Source organism: Pelodiscus sinensis, chromosome 14 (genome assembly GCF_049634645.1).
Source record: "Pelodiscus sinensis isolate JC-2024 chromosome 14, ASM4963464v1, whole genome shotgun sequence".
Classification (NCBI taxonomy): Eukaryota; Metazoa; Chordata; order Testudines; family Trionychidae; genus Pelodiscus; species Pelodiscus sinensis.
The window spans coordinates 2,690,820-2,714,205 of record NC_134724.1 but is presented as its reverse complement, the minus strand read 5'-3'; the positions used below and the strand labels follow the sequence as shown (position 1 = coordinate 2,714,205).

The following is a 23,386-nucleotide window of genomic DNA, read 5'->3' as shown; positions in this document are numbered from 1 at the left end:
TTTCAAAGCTCCCTGGCCCACAACGCGCATGGGTCAGAATTCCAGGAAGGAGGCCGTCACCATCCACGCATCCAGCCCCAGAGCCCCTGCGGAAATGATTAGTTACTTGACTTGGCAAAGCGCATGGTTTGGAGGGGACGGGGATGAGCCGTCTTTCTGAGTTCGCTAAAGAGACGGTGAATGTCACCAACACGTCCCACAGCAAAACGTGGACAGAAAGCCACGGCTCTAGGGTGACAGAAAATCCGCACCTGCAGTCGGAGGCAGGGGAATGCTGCCTTTTCCTGGCCCAATGGCTATCCATTGTCATGCAGAGTGGGGAGTCACAGGTATTCATCAGAGCAATGAATGGTCTTGGGTCAGGGAATGGCTGTATCACCTAGTGGTTAGGACCCTGGCCCAAGATTTGGGTGATTCAAGTCCCTGCTGTTTCTAGACCACAAAACAGCTCTAAGAGGAGAGACTGGAGACTCCTGGCAGAATCGCCCAGTGTCTAGGGCATTCCCTGGCCAGGCAAGAGAATGGAGTTCCAATGCTTTCCCACACCAGGAATGGGGAATTAAACCTCACCTCCCAGGCGAGCTCCTTGCCCACTGGGTTACAGCAGATCAGTGAGGCCCTGTCTCGTTCTCTCATAAGAACGGCCGTACTGGGTCAGATCAAAGGTCCTTCTAACCCAGTATCCTGTCTGCCGACAGTGGCCAGCACCAGGTGCCCCAGAGAGGGTGGACCGAAGACAATGATCAAGCGATTTGTCTCCTGCCATCTCTCTCCAGCCTCTGACAAACAGAGGCCAAGGACACCATTTTATCCCCTGGCTAATAGCCTTTTATGGACCTAACCTCCATGAAATTATCTAAATGTCTCTCCGGACATTTTGCGAGTCTGCTCTGCCATTGCCTGTGTCAAAATGCCTGAAATTGCAACACAACGTTTCCGGCAGAGAGAAAACGTTTTGTTCCATCCTACCTGACCCTATTTCCCCCCCCTCCCCCAACTTTTCCACCCTCCCAATATTTTGAAACAAACAAACAAAAAACCACCAAAAACCTGTTTTCACTGTAACTTGAAAGATTTCCCCCTCCTCCCCCCGAATTGCTAGTCCATCCAAAAATCCATTATTTGCCCAGCTTTTGTGGTTAACGGGCAGAGCCCTGCTTCCCGTGTTGTGAGGAACCATGTCCATCTTTGGGCCAGGGACCCTCTTTTTGTCATGTGTGCGCACAACGCTGAGTACCTGGAGGGGCCCCGGAAGATTCCTCATGACAAATGAATTGAGCTTCCTGAGCTTTGGGAAGCGAAATTCCCTGCCTGTGCTCGCAAGTGTTGCCCCTGGTGGTCGTGGCAGGGCGCACCGTCGCAAACTGAGGTGATCCCTGTCTGTGTGCCAGGCTAAGCACGAGGCACAGGCTGTGATCAGGAGCGGACCAGAGAAATCCCATGCATCTACGGCCACGGAGGAGGGAACAGGTGCAGAATGGGCATGCCTGAGGGGAGACAGGCTTGGGTGGGATGCGCAGGGTACTAAGTTACCCTTACCCGTGGGCGGCAGGTGTGCGTGGCAGGGGGAGGCACACGTTCCCAAACCGCCAGCCTGGCCCCACCCGGACTCCGTCCCCAGAACGCCTTCTGTAGTTCTACAGGGGTGGAGTGTTGCTGCCCCCAAGCACCCACCCTCCCCGTGCTCCGGGTCCGGGGAGGCAGGGACCACCCACCAGGTGAAGGGGTGGTGCTTGGTTCCCAGGGGGAGGAGCCTGGATAGAAGGGGCGGGGCTGGGGTCTTGCCTCCCCCAGCCGTCCCTTCGCCCACCACCTATGCCCTGACCTGTGCTTGCCCTTTGTCAGCTGGTCTTCGACTGCGAGGCAGGATATGGGCCAAGGGGCATGCGTCAGTCAGCAGCAGGACTCCAGGGTCACCTTACCTGCGCTGTCTGTCCTACTGACCCCTACGTGCACCTGGGGCTCCCCCCCCAGCGCTGTGCAGGACTGACCCTGGTGCAAAAGCCACCTGCAAACCTATTGGCTGCTTCAGCCTTGCATAGCCCCTGGAACGGGTGAGAGGGGGAGACAGGGGGGTGTCATCCCTGTCTCAGAGAGCCAGGGAGGGAAGCAGGCAGCGCAAACACGTTCTCACCTCGCAGACGCCTGATCCCACAGCCTGGCTCACAGGCCTCTCGCGTATTGAAGCCAAGCAGGACTGCAGAGGTTGTGAACGAGCCAGGACACCCACGTAAGATCAACAGGTCTCCTCACAGGGTGCTCTGTGGTGCTCCCCCGGCATTAACCCCGGCTTAAAACTGCCTTCTTCTGGGAACCATAGCACGGGCGGCCTAGCCCCCCCAAATAACCCTGTACCGCCTGCACCTTCGCCCCTCTGCCTATGCATTGCCGGTCTGAAGAGACCTGCCTGTATCTATTGCAATTTGTACACTCCTACATTGGTACAGCTCAGAGCACTCCACAAGGTGCGGTAAATAAGGCCAAGTGTTAAGGACACAAGAGACACCGATCCTAGGTTTCCTGGGGAGACCTGTCCCCATTTCACTGCGGGCTTCTTGCGTTGGAAATCTTCCAATTACGACAGCCCGAATTGCAGCCTTGCCGCCTAGCCCACCATCTTCCTTTGCCATGTCTCCGGGAAAGAGCCAGGCCACCTCGGATCTCAGGCTGGCGTCTCCGTGTGGCTCTCGGAAACAAGCCCCGAAGAAGGCCAGGAGAGGGCGCCCTGTTCAACGCAACGGCTGCTTCATTCCAGAAACATGACAGCACCCTCTCGCTCCACAAGCCCAGAGTGATTATGCAGCACAACCCAGTCTGAGGAGATTTCTGTGTCATTGCAGATTTCTGCTTCGGCACGGCTCGCTGCGTGCCCCGGGAGACCGGCCGCAGAGGCCAGGAATAGGATCCCGCCCAGCAACGGCGCTCACGAGTGCAGTTCAGGACTCACAACCTAAAAAATCTTCCCAGGAAACCCAGTTCTGTGCCGGCTGATCCGGTCTTTGCGATCAAGGATGAGGTGCAAAAAACGAGGGCGTAGTTCCCATGGTGCTATGGGAGATCCCAAGACAGATCCAAAGCCAGTCATATCCCCCTCAACCAGCCACATCTCCACAAAACAACGCTCGTGCAACGTTTGCGATGACAACATTCCCCCGGAGCTCCAGGGGTACAGTGTTCTGCCTGCTGCAGCGTTCCCACTTCTTGAGGCCAAATCCTACCCTCATTTCACTGGTTAAACGGGGAGTGTCTCCACCGCAGTCAGCAGCGCTCCTCTGGAGCTACTCCAGGAGAGGAGAGAGACCAGGCTGTGACTCAGAATGGGACCACGGCCGGTAGTTTGACTAGGGATGTTAACTAACGAATAATTGACTAGTCGAGTAGTCAATGGAATTTCCATTGAGTACTCGACTAGTTGAAAGGCCGAGGAGGCATTTCAAAGGGGCAGCGCTGCATGGAGCCCAGGTATGAGTGCTGCCACTTTGAAGTACCCTCTCTTCCCCCCCCTTTTCTGCCTCTATCTGATAGAGGCAGCTGGGGGGGGGGTCGACTAGTCGACTGACTATCCAATAAGCATATGCTAATCACATAGTCAACCAGTCCTTAACATCCTTAAATTTGACTCCTGCTGTTTATGTTTTTAGATTTCCACAGTGCCCACGAGGGGGTTGAATACTGTACCCCCACGTGTCTGGAAAGGCCACCTCATATATCACTGGGAGCAGGTGGGACTCTGCTAGGTCATTTCTCCAAGGTCTGTGCAAATCCAGGCCAATCTCTCTTGGGTTGGGTCGGCAGCCCTTGGTTACAGTCTCTGTGTGGGTGTTGCCTGAAATCCACCTGTAACCCACACACCTGCTGGGCACGGTGCACTATCCCATATAGTGACATGGAGATCACTTATAGAGAGAATGAGTGTTGCAGGGGTGGGGAACCTTTTGTGGGTGCAGGGAGCTGCTGACCCACAGAGGTCCCAGGTTTGATTCCACCTGTCGACATTACACACAGAATCACTGCCCCTTCCCCCAAAGCAAAACCCGCATAAAGTTCTGCAGCTCTCGGTGGGGGAATTGCTCCCACCCGAATCCCCCTAAAAATGGGCTGGGGTCTTTCTGTGCTGTGTTAGTACTGCCCTGGCTGCAGGGGGAGCAAGCGGATGCGTGGGTCTCCCAGGGGTTTCAACAATTCAGATAACACCAGGGTCCCTACAAGGGTCCTGGCTGGGTGTGCACAGCTGAGACCGGAAGCTGCTGCATTTGCACCCCATGAAATGAGCAACTATTACTGGAGGTCGCTGTGGGTCTCCAAAGAGGAGGATTTCCCCCCAGCCTGAATGTTAAAGCTCAGCCCTAGGCTGTGACTGCAAAGATCGGTCCGGCGAGGTGCCCCCCCCTCCAAGCAGCAGGCCCTGTCCAAACACGCAGCGATGCCCAGAGGTTTTCACACATGCCTGGCCTTTGCAGGGGGTCATTTCGCAGGCCGCGTGCCGTTCACAAGAGGCCGGGAAGAGTCACCGCCTGACGGAGCTCACGGCCCGGGCTGCTTCTTGGGCCAGCATCAGAACGAGCCACATGCTTTGTGCCGCCTGCCAGGGAAAGCGAGAGACAGGCCTAATTGGGCCCGACGCGGGTGCCACACAACGGGGGGCATTGTGTCCAGAGGGGGCTGCACACCAGAGCAGGGGCTCCCCACGAGCCTCCATCAGGCTTCCTGTTTACAAGGCCTTCGTTGTCTCTGGCGCTGCTGTCTGCACGGAACCTCTGTGTTCTATTAATAATTCTCCGCATGGCTCCGAGCTGGGAAGGTCTCAGGCACACACCAGACAATAGCAATTAGCGCCTGCGGCGAGCTGTGCAACGTGGACTAATTACGCGGGGGGAGGGCTTTTTCCCCCACACCCGCTTCCTCCATCCACCCCGGGGCGATGAAGCAGGGCTGAGGAGACTGGTGGGACGCTGCGGGGTGGAAGCGATTTTGGAAGGGGCTGATTTCCTGACGCCCGTTTGCTGCCCTCCGGCCGGTGCCCGCCGCCTCTAGTCACTGCACCAAGAGGAAGGAGCTGGGTTGTTCTCACCGGTTAATTGGTACTAATTAATTCCAGCAGATCGATCGGGAAGGCACCCGGGGAGCAGCTGAGAAGAACATTCGGAGAGCCCGCAATCCCAGATGTATGCCAGCAGCGGGCGGCAGGGAAGGTGGCCAGATGGGCAGCCCCAGGGACTCTGCAGCAGACCCCAGGGCAGCGGGAGGGTGTGGGGGGTAGATCCCTAGGAAAGCCAATGAAGAGCTCAGAGCGATGGAGCAAACAACAGAGGAGCCGATCCGCCTTGGGCAAGCTGTAGAGCAGCTGGACTCAACGTTCTGAGACTTTTCAGGCCAGTCGGACCAATTAGCGGAATGTCTGCAACTCCAAGCCCACCCCTCCAGCACCCAGTTAACAACTCGCCGTCAGCTGCCCCTCCAGCCCCCGGCTTTCACCCTTGCCACCCAGCTGTGTCTCACAGCTCCCTCCCACCGGGTTGTCTGGTGTATACCGGCCGGCCAGCCAGTTTAGACCATGAGCTCTCCAGGACAGACCTTGCCTGGGATCCTGGCAGCTGCTCCAGCTTCTTTGTGGCAGCTAACAAGGGCCTTGTACAGGGCTACCAGAAATGGTTTTATAGAGGGCCCCACCCTCGTGCTCTGGGGCAGGCCGTGGAAGGGACATTCCTGGCGGCTGAGGAGGCCTCCTGAGCAAACAGAGCAGCTCCTGCTTTGGTTCTCTGTGCCGGGGTCCCCGGGGGGCTCAGAGAGGCCAAGCAAAGCGATTCTCACTCTGGCACAGATGCCAGATCTCCGGGTTTATTCTCACCCATGGAGTAGCTAGTTCAGAGCAGCCAGGTTCTTTCTAGGCATTGCTGCCTGTCCCCACCCTCTCTGCTTCTTGCTTCCCAGCTCCTGAGGCAGTGTTACCAGCGTCCGCCTGGCCAGCACTGAGCAAAAGACAAGGTGAGGGTCGTCCCCCCTCCAGGACTGTCCTGGCGTCTCCAGGAACGACAGATGATGGCGCGCAGCGAGACCTCCACCAAGCCTGGCCAGCCGCGGTGTCTCCATCAGAGAGCCTGGCCAGCCGAGGGCAGGGTGCGGAGGCAGGAGGGCGCCTCTCCTCTAGCGCTTTCTCCTGCTTTGCCGTTGCAGGCCAGACGTTTCAAGAGAGCAGGGAAGGAAGCCGCTCCCTCAGTTCCTCCGCCTGCAAGGCAGCCTGCATAGTCCCATGTCCCTGCAGGGACCGCGTCCCAAGAGTCCCATCGGGGCGGCCTACGCTGCTCAGCTAGCAGGGGCTGGGCTCAGTCAGCAGCATGAACTCGCCACGTTTGGACACAGCCTGGAGTTTATGTGTGGAGGGCGATGGGCCCAAACCACCTTCCGTCCTCTGGGTCACGCTGCCTACACCAGCTCTTTCACGGCACTTGCCTGACAGAAAGCCGCAGATCCAACCCCTCCCTCAGAATCGGGCCCGACACAGGTTAATTGCCCTTGCTCATGTCATCTGGGCCACTACTTCTCTGTGGCACTTGCCCTGTTTCCCTCTCAGGCGTTTCCCCTCCCACACAGACTGAGGCGTGTTTTATTGTTTGGTTAATTAAGAACTCCCCGGTTCTTATAAGATACTGTAAGAGGCTGTTTTATCCCTGCCTGGCTATTAAGCCGCCTAATTCCCCTGTCTTGTTCAGTTAACCAAATGTGTTTTTTCGTTTTAATCTTGGTTTGCAATGATCCTTGCGTTTCGCTTGCCGGCTGACGGGGAGGAACGGGGGAATTTGTTTTAAAGGGATCACTTGCAGATAGTGGAGACATTAAAGGGGGCTGGTTCTAGTGGCTAATGCAATTAACTGTACCTTAAAACATTCACCCCTCTCCTGATTTCCTATGCAGCTCGCAGAACTTGGGTTAGCTTTGCAAACGGCATCGCTTTTCGAAACGTGCCAGAGGATGGACATTTTTGTCGGATTCCCTTGGCGCTCACCTTCTCAGAGCCAATAATAATTAGGGGCAATGCCAGCACCTGGAAGATAGCTGTGCTTTGTTCATCCGGTTGTTCGTTGCCTGATCTCCTTAGACAAAGGAAAGCCTTTGTTTCCTGGCAGGCTGCTTTTCTTAAGAGGAGGTGGAAATGCTCCTTCGTTGCCCGAAGTGTTTTTAATTCAGTAGCAATAAAATAATGTGGTCTAGGGTCTAGTGTAGTGACTGGATCCTTCTGAGCGGGAGCCATGCCAGACTCCGCATTCCTGTCATTAGCAAGGAAACAGTGTTTCCAATTACTACCTCTTCCAATTCAGAGTAGCCCTTGAAATATTTGACCGAAAAACTCTACATTCATTCAGACACCTTAGAAGAGGTAATATGTATAGTGGTTCAATGAGGGGATTAAGGTTAAGAACATAAGAACGGCCAGACTGGGTCAGACCAAAGGTCTATCTAGTTCAGTATCCTCTCTGCCGACAGTGGCCAATGCCAGGTGCCCCAGATGGAGTGAACAGAACAGTAATCATCACGTGATCCCTCCTGTGTAGCCCGTTCCCAGCCTCTGACATTATTCCTACCCATCCTGGCTAGTAGCCAGTGATGGACCTAACCTCCATGAACTTATTTAGCTCTTTTTTGAACCCTGGTAAAGTCCTGGTCTTCATACCATCCTCTGGCAAGGAGTTCCACAGGTTGACTGTGTGCTGCATGAAGAAAAACTTCCTTTTGTTTGTTTTAAATTTGCTACCTATTAATTTCATTTGCTGATCCCTAGTTCTTATGTTATGGGACCAAGTAAATAACTTTTCCTTATTCACTTTCTGCATACCTGTCATGATTTTATAGATCTTTATCCTATCCCCCCTTAGTCTCCTCTTTTCTAAACTGAAAAGTCCCAGTCTTTTTAATCTCTCATCATATGGCACCCATTCCAGACTCCTAAACATTTTTGTTGCTCTTTTCTGAACCTTTTCCAATGCCAATATATCTTTTCTGAGATGAGGTGACCACATCCGTATGCAGTATTCAAGATGTGGGCGTACCATAGATTTATATAGAGGCAATAAGATAGTCTCTGTCTTAATCTCTATCCCTTTGTAATGATTCCTAATATAAATTACATGAATTATATTCCTGGGTCTTCTTCTGTACCCTTGTGCCACAATTTACTCATCTGTAAAATGGGATAATCATCCTAAATCATTGTTTTGCACAGACAAGTATCAAGCTATGATCAGACTCTGGATTTCCTCAGATTTATTCCTTTTGGCATGAAAGTGGTCACTGAAGTTTTACCCTCTGGTGTGACTACAGATGTGCCAAATTAAAAATGTGTTGAGCTGCATTAGCTAAATCAGAGCATGGTGTTTAAGTTCCTCGCTAGGGTGGGTATGGCAGTCCAGTCCAGACACAGTTGTCAACATGCCCAGAGAAAAAACCCTGCCTGTTTTGCTTAGTGTTAATGTTATGTAATTATACACAGGACTTTGCCTCCTTTTTCAAAGTTTGCTGTGGCAGTCTTTACAGTCCTGTGCCTTCTTGGAGGGGTGGGGAGTTTCTCTGAGCAAATGACTTGGATTTTTTTTTAAAAAAAGGTGAGACTCTGATAAACTTCAGCCAAATTGACCTGTGAGTTCTAGCAGCTGAAGCAAAGGTGGAAGCTAGCCCCATTCCCCTCCATGTCACGCCGATGCTGTTTGCACAGGGTCACATGGTTGATGTTGGTGAACATAAGAGCGGCCAGGCTGGGTCAGACCAAAGGTCCATCTAGCCCGGTATCTTGTCTGCCAACAGCGGCCGATACAGAGGAAGTGAACAGGAGGGAAACGAGAAGACACTCTGCTTAGCATCTCCTCACAAGACTGGGATCAGAGCTTTTTCCCTGCCGAGGGGAAGGGGCAATTGAATTCTTCTTACAGACACTGATCCTCCTAAGCCTTTTCCCCAAGACAATCCTTCCTCAGAGAAGTCAGACATCAGTAAGGTCCTGTTTGCTGCCATTGGTAAGGGCTGCTTCTGCCATCTAGAATTTGAAGGAAAAGCCCTCCTAGGAGTCACGAAGCCACATACAGAACTCGATCCGGCGAGTTCTTGCTCACATGAATAACCCCAATGCAAGCCAGGAATCAAAGGGGGAATCTGAATGAATAAGGAGGGATAGCATGGAAGCTGAGTGCTTGGGCAGCCTCCCAGGAGAAATTCAAATGCTGCTCTGCTGATTAGCAAAGCACTCACAGCAGCAGGTGTTTCTACTGGTGGTGCCCATCTCTGGGTGCATGTAACAAAATTTATTCCACACAGAAATGGAAACATTATAGGGCACCTTGCAGGGCAACCATAATTTCTTATAAAACCATACACACCGTGTTCTGAAGAAAAGTCTCCGGTTCTGTTGGAAACATGAGAGAAACTAGAGGACAGGACTGAAGTGGAAGATTATTTTTAGAAAAAAGGGATATAAATGGGGAGTCTCCCTACTTAAGCACAGGGCACTGTTCAAGACAGCCCTCCTTCCGAAGCTAATAGCGAGACATCATAATTCCATCTTCAATCAAACCCTGTTTGCTTTTGTTGTACCTTTGCACTGGGCTCACAGTGGCATTATGAAAAAATGGATTTTTACCAAACTCTGGAGTTTGGGTTTCTACTGGCGGAGGCATTTAAGATCAGCTTGGAGAAAACACAACAGAATATACGGCATAAATATACAACCCCGCAGTGGTGGGGAAAAGGGAATGGCCCCAATGTCACACCAGGCTTTTCGGTGCAGGTTTTACAATCCTGACGCACTTACAATTTTACAAAGCTGTTCCAGAGGGTATCACACATGAGACTATATTGGGAACAGGCCAGGCTCTGGCTACTGAAATACCCACAGTCCATTGCCGGAGCAGAGCAAACAACGACACAAATGCCTTTTAAACAAACAGATATCAGCCCTCACGTTTAACCTTCCTCACAGATCACCGGCCTAATTCCTTTCACTAACAGGCCTGCTAACACATCTGCTCCTCTTACTAGACCACTCTACACTCAAGATTACCCCAGGCCTGAGCTGAATCAGAAATGCACATGGATCGTTAGCCAGGTGGGTTTTTATCCTGAGCTATTTAGTCCCCCTTCCTCCTCCTGCCCTGCAATCACTTTCTCACCTGCTTCTGTGGTTTGCACAGGTGGCTTATTAGCTAGTCTCTTAAAGTGCCACAGGGCTGCTTGTGGGGGGGAGGGGTTTAATGATAGTAGATTAGGCCGGCGCCCTGGACAGACAGTTTAATTGCATCTCAGATTGGGGGAAGGGCGCGCGGAGCTTGCGGCAGCAGGATGCACGTGCCTGGCCCGGTCCAGCCTGGCTACTGCTGCTGGCACGCAGCCTGGGGCCGCCTGAGGCGGGCCGAGCATGGCCGTGCAAGGCCCCGCGGCCATGGGGGGAAGGGCGCTGCTGGCCGGTGCTGGAGGGGTTAACGTGGCCCCCGCCCCGGGTGGCCGCTGCAGGGTGGCCACTGGGAGCTGCTGCAGCCCACGATCCAGGAGGCGGGCGCTGTGCACCCCTTACAGCTGCCATCAAGCTCCCCCCATAGGTTGGTGCCCCGGGCAGCTGCCCAGCTAGCCCATGCCTTAATCCGGCTCTGGTTAGGAACCCCGTGGCCATATTCCTTAGCAAGGGGCGAGCGGCCTTCACCCGGTACCAACGCAATCCTTCCCAGCCTGTGCACAGACCCTCCCAATACAACCCCCTGGGCAACAGATTGCATGACAGTGCCCTGACTTTCTGCGACTCCACGTCGCCTGTCTGCGGCGTGGGCCTGCATCCCCCTTCCACGGGCTATTCCTGCGGCGTGGGCCTGCATCCCCCTTCCACGGGCTATTCCTGCGGCATGGGCCTGCATCCCCCTTCCACGGGCTATTCCTGCGGCGTGGGCCTGCATCCCCCCTCCATGGGCTATTCCTGCGGCGTGGGCCTGCATCCCCCTTCCACGGGCTATTCCTGCGGCGTGGGCCTGCATCCCCCTTCCATGGGCTATTCCTGCGGCGTGGGCCTGCATCCCCCTTCCACGGGCTATTCCTGCGGCGTGGGCCTGCATCCCCCTTCCACGGGCTATTCCTGCGGCGTGGGCCTGCATCCCCCTTCCACGGGCTATTCCTGCGGCGTGGGCCTGCATCCCCCCTCCATGGGCTATTCCTGTGGCGTGGGCCTGCATCCCCCCTCCATGGGCTATTCCTGCGGCGTGGGCCTGCATCCCCCTTCCACGGGCTATTCCTGTGGCGTGGGCCTGCATCCCCCCTCCATGGGCTATTCCTGTGGCGTGGGCCTGCATCCCCCTTCCACGGGCTATTCCTGCGGCGTGGGCCTGCATCCCCCTTCCACGGGCTATTCCTGCGGCGTGGGCCTGCATCCCCCTTCCACGGGCTATTCCTGCGGCGTGGGCCTGCATCCCCCTTCCACGGGCTATTCCTGCGGCGTGGGCCTGCATCCCCCTTCCACGGGCTATTCCTGCGGCGTGGGCCTGCATCCCCCTTCCACGGGCTATTCCTGCGTGGGCCTGGGGGGGCTCCGCCCTTTCATAGACTCAGCAGGTGTGCTGCTCTCTGCTGTTGGGGGGAGTCTGTGCTCCCCCAGGGGAGGGAAATGCCCCTTTTCTCCTCCAGGCGGCCTGGCAGCCAGTTCCCTCCTGGGCTGCCCCCCAGTCCCCTTGGCTGCTCCCCTCCTGCCGCCTGCGGAGCGAGGCTCATCCCTTCTCGATGCGCGGGCTGACATCACTGCAGCCGCCGGCCGGGCAGCGCGATCCGCTTGCAGGAGGAGGAGGCAGCGGAGGGTGGGTGGGTCCCTCGCTCCTCCTGGAACCACTGACGCCGATCGCTCTGCAGGGGGAGGGAAACCCCCCAAGCCCGCAGCCGCCTCGCTGGAGAGCAGCTGCCGCTGCCCGGCTGCGCTGCCCGCTTGCACCCCGCCGCCCCCGGGGAGCCTGCATGACTGTCACCAAGGTAGGGCGCTGCCTGGCTTCTCCCCTGGGGGCCCGGCTGGGGCAGGGCTGCTGATGCACCGGGGGGGGGGGGGGGCTGCCCCTCTGGCAGGGGGCGGGGGGAAGCTTCCCACGGGCCCCCCGAAACGCCCCCCCCCCCCGCCTCGTGCATGCTGCAGTTTTAACCCTTGGTGCGCTGGCAGGGAGTTTGGAGGCTCCTGCTGGCCTCCTAAAGTGGGGGGGGGGGGTCCCTGGAGAGGCTTCTGTGTGTGGCTAGGAGAGAGAGCCATGCCCCCCCCCCCTTGTGGGGTGCTGCCTGTTCCCTCCAGGGCTCCCCCCCTTCGCCAGTCCTGGCCCAGCCGGCTTGCTTGGCTCAGCGGTTGTCTACAGGTGGCCACCAGGTTGTGGGAGGGGAAGCCGGGGAGGGCCGGGAGTAGGAAATGGGCCGTGGCAACGGGCTGTTGGGTCAGAACCCCTGTGTGATGTCACAGGGCACCCATCTCTGCCGGATACAGCAAGCCCCTTCCACGGGGAAAAGCCGGGCCGTGCCCCACGCCGGAGGTTAATTTTCCGCAGTGCCCGTGCTTTGCAATCGAGGGAACGGTGGCCCTTTCAGAGCTGCCTTTGGCCGGAAAGCGGGGTCGCTGGTTTCCCACGGGGCCAGGCTGGCTTGCGTACCCCTCAGATCGGTGGGGGACATAAGTGCACTGTCTTCGATCTCAGTACTTTTGTTTCCCACTCCGACCCCCGTGGGCTGGGCGGGAGGAAATCCGTAGACCTGAGTGTGTGGAAGGAGGATTCAGGGGAAAAGATCTCGCCGGTGCGGCTGCTTTGTGCCAAATCAGCTTTTGCATGGCCAGCCCAGGTGGCTCTGTCCTCCACGGCCATGACTCAACAAATGAACTCCCATGCCTTGCCCAGATTGGCGGCCGACTTCCCTTCAAGGCCCATCTGCCCCAGGGCGCGCCTCGCCTTTGATCTGTCGGGTTAGCCGTGCTGATGCCCGACTGGCCAAAGAACCTGAACTCCTGGGTGGGGAAAAGTCTTAGCCACTACCCAAAAGCCAGAAGTATCAAGTACGCCAGGGGAATGGCCTTTGCTAGTCAGGGAAGAAGGAAGCACACGGGAAAGCAAGCGGCACGGTAACGCGGTTTCTCTACGGAGCGTTGCCGGTTGGAATGGTACAGCACGGTTTCCCGGCGTGTCTTGTGCCACGGTGCTGGTTTGTGCTCCGTTAATCACAACGCTGCAATAGAGCAGAACTGTTCAGGGTGTTCCCCGGTGACTGGAAAATCTGGACACACAGTGAATGTAGAGACTGCCACTCCGTAGGCATCTGTCAGGGATGATCCAGATGGTGCTTGGTCCTGCCGTGAGGGCAGGGGATGATCTCGCGAGGTCCCTTCCAGTTCTAGTGTGCTAGGATTTATGACCGGGCTGCATTAAGGGGTGAGGAGTAACTGCCCCATCAGGCTGCGTTAACTTGAGTTCTGAACTGCCGGGAAGCCAGAGGCTCTAGGGAGGAAGGAAGCAGCAGGCTCAGAGTTCAGATCAGCGTTGGTTCAGCCGTGGAGGAACGAGCTGGCTCCACGAGGGGGTGTGGCAGGGGTCAGAGGCCACGCCACGGGGTCACCCCTTGCTGTGTCGGTGCGAAGCAGGTGAGTGGAGCGTGGCTCTGAATGAACGGAAGGCCCGGGGAGCACCCGAGCTTCCTGGAGGCTGCTGCTGTTTTCCAGCCGCTGGAACTGAAGCGATGGGAATGAGGCAGGGTGACTCCTATATGGGTGATAGCCTTGCCTGGCTTTTAGTGTGGGCTCCTTGGTGTTTGGCAGGAATGCGGCTTGCCTGTCCCTAAAAGCTTGCACTCTAAACTGGAGACTGGCCCAGCTGCGGGCCTGGGTGCATTACGTTGGACAGGCTAAGCCAGTGTTTCTCAACTAGTGGTACGAATACTTTTAGGGGTACTTAAGAAAAGTCGGGGGGGGGGGGTGTATGTCAACACAACTGAAACTTGGAGAAAGAATTTTTGTTTTACGTTTTACAGCACTTTATTATTTTAGTACTTTTTATACCCCAAAATTTCATCACCTGCCCGGCTATGATTAAGATGTTTAAACAAATATGTTGCAATGGTAGAAAAAAAATGTTGTATCTGAAAACTGTAGGTACTGGGGGTACTTATATATATATATAAAAAAGGGGTACTTTATATATTAAAAAAAAAGTGGAGAAACACTGAGCTAAGCCACTTCCCCATACGTAACAGGGGAGTTATCTGCTGAGGCTATGTCTACACTACGGGGTTCAGGGATTGTGTCTGTTCTTCTGCTTTTTTTTTTTTTTTTTTCAAATGGAAGGGCAGATGTGCTCTTTTGGGGAACCCTGTATTTCTCATTTCACGGGGAATAAAGGCTCCTCCGAAAGAGGAGGCTTTTCCACCTTTTGGCCCCTTGTAAATGGAGCCAAATGGTGGAAAAGCCTCTTCCGAAAAATCCATCGGAAAAAGCTACGCTAATTGCAGAGCGCACTTTGCGTAGCTTTTTCCAATACAAGACTCTAGTGTAGACCTAGCCTGAGAGAACCAGCTATTCTAAGCTCTTGCAGAGTGTTGCCAACTCTCACGTGACTTTCTTGTGAGTCTCAGTGTGATTCTTACAGTCTGTTCCTGGAGTTGGATGGATATGTGAGGTTCTTAGCTTTCATTTGGGGGAAAAAAAAAAAGAGCCATGTCTAGCCCTCAGGGCAGTGGAACAAAGCTTGAAAAGACGAACCTAGAAGTTAAATAACAAGAACTCCAAACTTATTTCTGAAAATATCACCATTTATAAGCCAAAGACTCTTTCTGGGGAGCCTCGGATAATGGTTTTGCCTGCTTGCAGTTAGCAGAACAGATTGAATCATACCTGGGCTGAGGGAAGGCCTTGGTGTATGCGTGTTCCTCATAGTTACAGAAAACAAACTTTTGGGCCTGTAGATGGAGCACTCCTTTTGTTTATTTCTATTGGAAAAAATGGTAAACTAGAAGTAAAGTACTTTAGAAATGAGAAGACTGAGGCTACGTTTACGCTACAGGGTTTTTACACAAAACTGGCCGTTTTGCTGCAAAAACCTGCAGCGCATCCACACCTCAAGCACATTTTTGCGCAAGTAAATTTACAGTGAATCGACAGATGAGAGGGCTTTTGCGGTGTAGGTATTTCTCTTTCTAGGAGGAATAACACCTTTTTGCACAAGAGTGATTGTGCAAAAAGGTATATGTGGACAGGCAATGGGGTTTTTTGCACAGAAAGCACTAATCGAAAAAAACCACAGGTGCTCTGGTGCCTATTCTGTGAATAGCCATCAGAGCTTTCTTGTGAGAGAGCATTCATGTAATCTGGACGCCCTCTTGCGCTTTTGCAGCGTGGATGCGCTCTTCTGCAAGAAATCTTTGTGGAAGAGATTTTCTGCGAAAAGCTTCTTGGGAAAGAAGCCTGCAGTGTAGACGTAGCCTGAGAGGGGACACGATAGCAGGTTTCAGGTATCTAAAAGAGTGTGAGGAGGAGGAGGAAGAAAAATTGTTCACATTGGCCTCTGAGGATAAACAAGAAGCAAGGGGCTTAAATTGCAGCAAGGGAGGTTTAGGTTGGACATTGGGAAAAACTTCCTACAGGGTGGTTACACTGGAATAAGTTGCCTAGGGAGTCTGTGAAATCGACATCACTGGAAATAAACATCTATCAAGGATGATCTAGACAGTGCTTGGTCCTGCCGTGAGGGCAGGGGATGGGACTTGATGACCTCTCGAGGGTCCTGCCAGGTCTAGTGTTCTAGGATTCTATTTTATGAGTTGCTGTTGTTGTTGTCCTCCCCTTTCCATATGTCGGGTCCCTGTAACATCAGGGGCTATAATACAGTAAAATTCCCATCGACAGCCCTGAACCTGCTGTCAGATCTGCACATAGAATCATAGAACACTAGGACTGGAAGGGACCTCGAGAGGTCATCAAGTCCAGTCCCCTGCCCTCATGGCAGGACCCAGTACTGTCTAGATCATCCCTGATAGACATTTATCTAACCTGCTCTTCAATATCTCCAGAGATGGGGATTCCACAACCTCCCTGGGCAATTTATTCCTGTGTTTCACCGCCTTGCCAGGTAGGAACTTCTTCCTAATGTCCAACCTAAACCTCCCATTGGTGCAGTTTAAGCCCATTGCTAAGTTCTAGAACTTTCCATGCAGATTGGTGGGCAGGAACTCTGCGCTTGAAGCTTCCACGAGCAGGCACATCCAGGGGCAGTAATCTACCCGCAGAAGTTGTGTTTGGAGAAGAAACTAGGCAAAATTTTTCAGTTGAAATTTTTTCCTCCAAATATGCAGATGTGGGTTGACCAAAACATTTTGTGCCTTTCGTGTTGATCTTTGTCACGATTGCTTTGGGGTTCAAAAAATACCCTAAAAAGCATGAAGTGTTTTGTACTGACACTTTTCAAAACAAAACGTGTCTCTTTAATGACTTTCACACAGAACTTCAGTTCTACTTTTCAATTTTTTTAAAAGCTCGAAACCAGAACAGTGTTTGTCCCAAAATGAATCTTTTGACTTTTCAGCTTGCTCCCCCTTCCTCCCCGCCCAAAAAAAAACCCAGTTCCCAATCCCAACCATTTCTTTTCAGTACTGCCATTGAACTGAAAAACAAGAAATCAATGATTTGCCCAGCTCTTGCAAGTAGTTGGATTTTACCCATGCGGTGTGCCAAATCCATCAGTCTAAGATCAGTATGCATCAGTACTGTCTGCACACCTCTGAGCTAGACCATAAATAACATGTAGCATCGCGGCACGATGCAGGATCACGATTCTAGTGTTTGTTTTCAAAAGCACTCTTTTATTAAAAAAAAAAAAAGCAACACACAAAGACCAAGCTAACATTTCAGACAGGAAATCCACTGTAAACTCACATTCTCTCCTCCCCTAGCCCCCTGTGTTGCCTTCTAATGTAAATACGAAGCATGTAGCTGTCATTACAGCACATGCCCTCTGCGTCTGCTGTAAGGCTGTCCTATAGATCCGGTCATGCTTCTTGTAGGAAAGATATGGGATGTGGAAGAGTGCAGAGAGGTGGCTTCTCACCAAGGGGATCCACACCTAGCCCTGGTCTGCACTAAAAAGTTATTTTATGATAGAGGTCTCTAAAATCATGACTGGTGTGGAAAAAGTGAATAAGGAAAAGTTATTTATTTATTCCCACGGTATAAGAACTAGGGGTCACTAAATGAAATGAATAGGCAGCAGGTTTAAAACAAACCAAAGGAAGCTTTTCTTCACTCAGCGCACAGTCAACCTGTGGAACTCCTTGCCAGAGGATGTGGTGAAGGCCAGGACTTTAATAGGGTTCAAGAAAGAACTAGATAAATCCATGGAGGTTAGGTCCATCAATGGCTATTAGCCAGGATGGGTAGGGATAATGTCCCTAGCCTCTGTTTGTCTGGAAATGGATGACACGTGAGGGATCACGTGTTGATTCCCTGTTGTGTTCACTGCCTCTTGGGCATCTGGTATTAGCCACTGTTGACAGAGAGAATACTGGGCTAGATGGACCGTTGGTCCAACCCAGTATGGCCCTTGTTATGTTCTTATTTCCAAATAACTCCCCTTATTTCCAAATAACAAGCGGAGCATCCACACTTCCAAGCCTGTTATTTTTTTTTAAATAACTCCAGCTTTCCACGAGGAATAACACTTGTTTCGAAATAGCGTTCGGGTGGATGCTCCGTTGCTGCTCTTCAAACTAACTTCTCCCCAGAGTCCTTCAAAGGAATCACTCCGGGGCTCTAAGTCGAGGTAGCGAGGTAGTCCGCATTAAGGGAGCCTGCCTCAGCCTCATGTCACAGTTCCCTGTCAGAGGGACGTGCTATTTTGATTTTGTCGTTTTGGGAGTTTATGATTTTGAAATAATTTCCTAGTGTAGCCAGGCCCTTAGAGCTAAGCTGCCAGGAGTTAGTCCCCCTGGAAAAAGCTGTTTTCCTTACCCCTGCGCAGGTGTGAGTCACATCTGGAGAGGAGGGAGTGTTCTCACACCATAGCATAGCCTCTGTGTTGATTCCAGTGTTGATTACGTCTCAAGGGAGCCCCTTCCCGCACACCGAGCCAGGAAGAACAGAAGCCGTCTTGCGAGGACTCGGGAAGGGTGTTTGGAAGTTGAAGTTGAGTCGGGGCTCCTGAGAAAATCCTGCACGTGGGCTGCGTGGGGGGAGGGGAGGAATCCTGCAGAGAAACTCCGACATGTTCGTAAGCACCGAGCCCTGTTCCCCTCATTCTGTCAGGAGTTCAGCATGGGCGGGGGCGCGGCCCTGGTCGGTTGGAGGCCTTCGCTCGGGGTCAGCCGGCATCGTGCGTCTCTGGCAGGTGGGAAGCGGGCCACAGGGTTGTGAGGTAGGATCTCCAACATGAGTGCCTGCAGCCCGGTGCGCGCTCAACGCTGCCTCGCACCCCGAGAGGAGAGACTCGTTAGTGGCGTTCCTCTGACTTCGGAGGTTGCGGTGGGTGTTCACAAATTTTTAACATGAGGTAGGGATGTTCAATAGTGGTTAATTGAATAGTCGATTAACCTCGTGAGTTCTTATCGGTTACTCAACTGTTCTGTAGTCCCCAGGGGTGGGGCCGGCACCCAGTGAGCTCCGGTCTCACTCCCGAGAAGCCCCCTTCCACTCTGTTGCAGAGGCAGCAGCGCAGGGCGCTGGGAGAGCCTGGCTCTGGGAGAGGGATGAGGCATTAGGCTGGGGGGCTGCCCCCACCCTACCAGGGGCCCACGGCAGCTAGAGAGAACCACCAGCTGTTTGAAAACAGTTCGCAGTTCCCTCTGTGCACCCTTGGCGGAGGAGATGTTGCACACTCCCCCAGCCAATCAGGGCTTGAGGGCAGGGGTGCGTGCCAAGTCCTCCCCGCCCCCCCGCCCTGCCAGGGTCACATGATGCCTAGAGGGAACTACCAGCTGTTTTGAACAGCTGGCGGTTCCCTCTGGTGTCGTGCACCCCTGGCTGGGGGAGGAGACTTCGTGTGCTCCCCCGTCCCCAGGTCTCAATTGGCTTGGGGGTGGGGGAGTGGCAGGGCTGCCCTGGGCCGGAACAAATGTCTAGGCGGGCTAAATCCAGCTCGCAGATGCTGTCTTGGCTAACTGCCGGCCTCTGTGTTAATTCAGGAAGTACCTTGCAATACAGGGGGTAGGTCAAGCCGCCATTAATTTTTAGCTTTCTGCTCTTTCCCTAGGAAAAAATAGTACAGTGGAACTTCGTATCAAAAATGGAACTGCCCCTGGCATTTATACCCTTGTGGACTTACATACATCCTGAGGATCTCATCTATGGTGGACCTTATCTTGACAGATAAATTGATGTGGAACTAAAAATTAGTGGATTCTGAGGTGCAGATCTTGATGATATTGGCTGTGTAGAAACAAATAAAGTCAAGACCAGTAATCTAATAGTTTCACAAAGATGAGAACAAGTGAGCCAAATAAGGTGGGAGGAAGACTTGAATACACAAAGGCTACATCTACACTGGCATGATTTTCCGGAAATGCTTTTAACGGAAAAGTTTTCCGTTAAAAGCATTTTCGGAAAAGCGCGTCTAGATTGGCAGGACGCTTTTCCGGAAAAACACTTTTTCCGGAAAAGCATCCGTGTCCAATCTAGAAGCACTTTTCCGCAAAAAAGCCCCGATTGTCATTTTCACGATCGGGGCTTTTTTTGCGGAAAACACTACTGTGCTGTCTACACTGGCCCTTTTCCGGAACAGTTTTCCGGAAAAAGACTTTTGCCCAAACGGGAGCAGCATAGTTTTTCCGGAAAAGCACTGATGATTTTACATTAGATCATCAGTGCTTTTCTAGAAATTCAAGTGGCCAGTGTAGACAGCTGGCAAGTTTTTCCGGAAAAGCGGCTGATTTTCCGGAATAACTTGCCAGTGTAGACACAGCCAAAGTGAATGACTGGGAACTGTTTAAGAACTCTTTTTTTTCCTAAATGATCCATAATTCGCTATTTATTTATTTTAGAAAAATATAGTGTTTAAAAATATAGCCAAGGGTGGGGGAGTGAGAGCAGCTTTTCATATAATAGAGAAAAAGGAGAAGTTGATAAGAATGAATATAAATTATAAGCTAGGAACTGTAGAAAACTGATAAGGGAAGCAAAAAGACACAAGGTGCCATGAATAGCTGGAAGAGTTAAGTAAGGTAAGAAGAAGTTGGGAGAACAATGGTAACTCTACCAATATAGCATTGGTCCATTACTAGATGGAAATTGTAGAACTGTCAATAATGCAGAAAAGGGAGAAACATTCAATTAATAGCTTTTGAATTTGGGGGAGAAAGGCTGTTAATGTATTCATAGATGATAATGAAATACTTTCCATTCTGGCAGTAACTCAAGAAGATGTTTAGCAGCTGCTAAATTAGACTTGGAAAAAAAATCAGAGGGTTTATTTGGTCTGTATCCAAGCATCTCAAAAGAGCTTGCCAAGGTGCTCTCTGGACAATTAATACTGTCACTATAGACCTGTCAGCCTGACATTGAATGCCAGGCAAAATAATGGAATAATTGATTAGGGATCAATGGATCAACATGGATTTATGGATAATAGAACCTGTCAGACTACCTTGGAGACTACACATTTGATCATCTGAAGAAGTGGGCTGTGCCCGTGAAAGCTCAAGATACCATCTACATCAGGAGTGGGCAATCATTTTTTGCCTGAGGGCCACTTCAAAATTTTTTGAAGTAGCCCTGGGACACCCCGGAAGGGGCGGGGCCTAAATGGGAAGAGGAGGGGCTACCCCCATCCCAGACCATGATTGGTTTGGGGGTGGGGTAGCCCCTTTGCGCCCCCCCTTCTCACTAGGCACCCATGCCCTGGAAGAGGCTTGATACGCTCCCCCACCCCTAAGCCAATCAGGGCATGGGGGCGAGGGAGTGTAGGAAGCCTCCTCCCACTCTGCAAGGAGCATGTGGCACTTTGAAGTGCTGCAGGCTCCTTGCAGGGCCGGGGCAAGGTGAAGGAAGCTTCACACAGAGAAGGCTTCGGGCGGTCCCCCGTTCCCCCCAGGCCCTAATTGGGCCTCCACGGGCCGAATCCACCCCTTTTGCCCACCCTGATCTACATGTTTTGTTAGTCCATAAAGTGCTACCAGACTGTTTCTTGCCGTTATTCTGAAATAACGATGCGAGCGTCTACACAGCCATTCCGTCACTTTGAAATAATTGGGAAATACCGGGCGGCTTATTCTGAAATCTGTAAACCTCGTTCTGCGAGGAATTGCGCCTCTTCTGAAATAGCTATTGTGAAATAAGGCGTGTGCAGAAGCTCCACTGCTGCTATTTCGAACTGGCATGGCCCTGGTGAGGGGCTAAGTTATTCCTCCCCAGTGCCTCCTGGGGCTCTAAATCGAGAGAGCGCGTCTACCATAGGGGAGCCTGCCTCGGACTCAGTTTGAGGCTTCCCTGTTGTGTAGACGTGCTATTTTGCAGTAAGCTATTTCCGAATACCTGCTGTAGAATAGCTTCTTTTGAAATTCACGTGCCGTGTAGATGTCAGCTAGGCAATCAGAACGTTACAGGTTTAATATGGCCCAGGTTAAATGTATGAAATGTGAATCAACCAGTATGTCTCAGAAACGAATTGTAAGTGAGACTCATCATTGACCAGGCATGTGTCTAATCTCTCCCCCCGGGATCAATTCTTGGCCCTGGTCACATTTTTAAACAATGACCAAGAAAGCATGAAATCACCACCAAGAAAGCTTGCGGATGAGCAAACCATTGGATGGGGAGGGGGGAAGTGGTCACAAGTCTCTGCAGCCAAGGCTGCTGGCTTGGCTGGTAGTCCAGGCACGGGCAAGCAATACGTATTTTAATATGGCCAAGTGTAAAATCCCATGTCAAAGAGCGTAGGCCATAGGCGCTGGGGCGGAGGGTGGGGGAATCTGTCCTAGGAAGCAAAATACTGAGTAAAGACTTAGGGGTCATGTTAGATAATTGGATGAAAAGGGCTCATGTGACCTTTGGTGTATGAACAAGGGACTCTTGAAGGACTGGTGAGGGAGGGGTCTATTACCACTGTCTGTGCCACCCACGTGACTGCTCCTGGAATCCTGTGTCCAGTTCTGGAGCCAGCCATGCAAGAAGGATGGTGAGAGATTGGGGAGGATGCACCAGGGAAGAGTTTATTGGTTAATCCTGCCAGCGACATGCATTTTCCCCCCCCTATATCAGAGGCAGCAAAGGTGGGGGGGGAGCTGATATTTTGTTAAAACACTGAACACCCCCTTCTCTGCCCCTCCAAAAAAGGGGAAAAATTCGGTTGAGGTGGGGGGAGAGACGGGGGAAGGGTGCTGCACCTTTAAATGGCCCTGTGCTCCTCCCTCCCCCGCCAGACGCGGCAGGGGAAAACTGTCCCCGCTGGGCTTCCGTCGGAGGGAAAGAGGAAATACCCGACATTTCACATGTCCGGTATTTTCGGTTTTTGTTGTTTAACCGGACGGGGGACCCGAATACCGAACTGTCTGGACGAAAACAAAACACCTGGCAACCCTACCCATGAGAAGCTGGCTCCCCACAAGCAGCGGATCCTATGGAGCCATCTGCTTCTCCCCCCCCCCCCCCCCACTGCAGCAGTGATAGAGAGGCAGTGGGGGGGGGGGTCAGCATGCAGGAAGCTGTCTCCCCACACGGATCGGCTCCCGCAGAGCCACCTCCTTGCCCCTTGCTGTCTCCCACAGAGGCAGCGGTGAGTGAGGGGGCAGGCAGGAGCTGGTTCTTGGCGGGGGGGAGGCAGCAGGCAGGAACCGGTCTGCACGGGGACCTGGTTTTTAAACAGAAGCAACAGCGTGGAGTGGCAGGAGGCTCCACAGGGAGCGGAGCCGGGAGCACGCTGGCTGCCAGCCCCACCCCCAGGGACTATCCGATAGTTGTGTAACTGCTCAAATGTGATGTGGTTACACGACTATTCAATGACCCGCTCTGTCACATCCCTAGGGAAGAGCCACAGGAATGATAAAAGAATAGGAAAACCTGCATTATTAAAGGGAAACAGGAACAATTTACCACCGATTGCAGTGGATTCTCCTTCACAGGAGAACTTGTAAGCAAGTTGTGCGTCTCTTCCTCCTCCCTACCTCAAAAAAAATGCTCTTGTTCCAACAGGAATTAATTCAGGGAAGATCCCTGTCCTGTGTCGTTGCAGGAGGTCAGATCACAATGGTCCCTTTTGGCTCGAATCCGAGTTATTCACATTACACTGTGCTTTGCCTGAACTTCCTTTATTAATCTAATGACCCAGCTTACGAAGGAAGAACAATCAAGTCCAAGTTCTATTTTAGTATTTCCTCACTTTGTGTTAACCCAAAGGAGTCAAACACGCCAGGCAAAAGGCATGAGAGGGTAACC

General features: G+C 52.5%; 1 protein-coding gene across 3 annotated transcripts in view; it reads left to right on the top strand.

Annotated features, from left to right (window-relative positions):
• Window positions 1-11,770: 11,770 nt before the first annotated feature.
• The window catches only part of CORO2B (coronin 2B), a 137,300-nt gene continuing 125,684 nt past the window's right edge, over window positions 11,771-23,386 (top strand). The window contains exon 1 of one of the 3 annotated variants that reach the window (XM_075896844.1): window positions 11,771-11,985. Coding sequence is in view for 1 of the 3 variants with exons in the window: in XM_075896843.1 (XP_075752958.1) it covers window positions 11,971-11,985 (15 nt within the window). In the remaining 2 variants the exon portion in view is untranslated. Of the gene's footprint in view, window positions 11,986-13,602; window positions 13,622-23,386 lie in introns of those variants that run through there. The other 2 variants (XM_075896843.1, XM_075896845.1) reach the window with 2 other exon arrangements.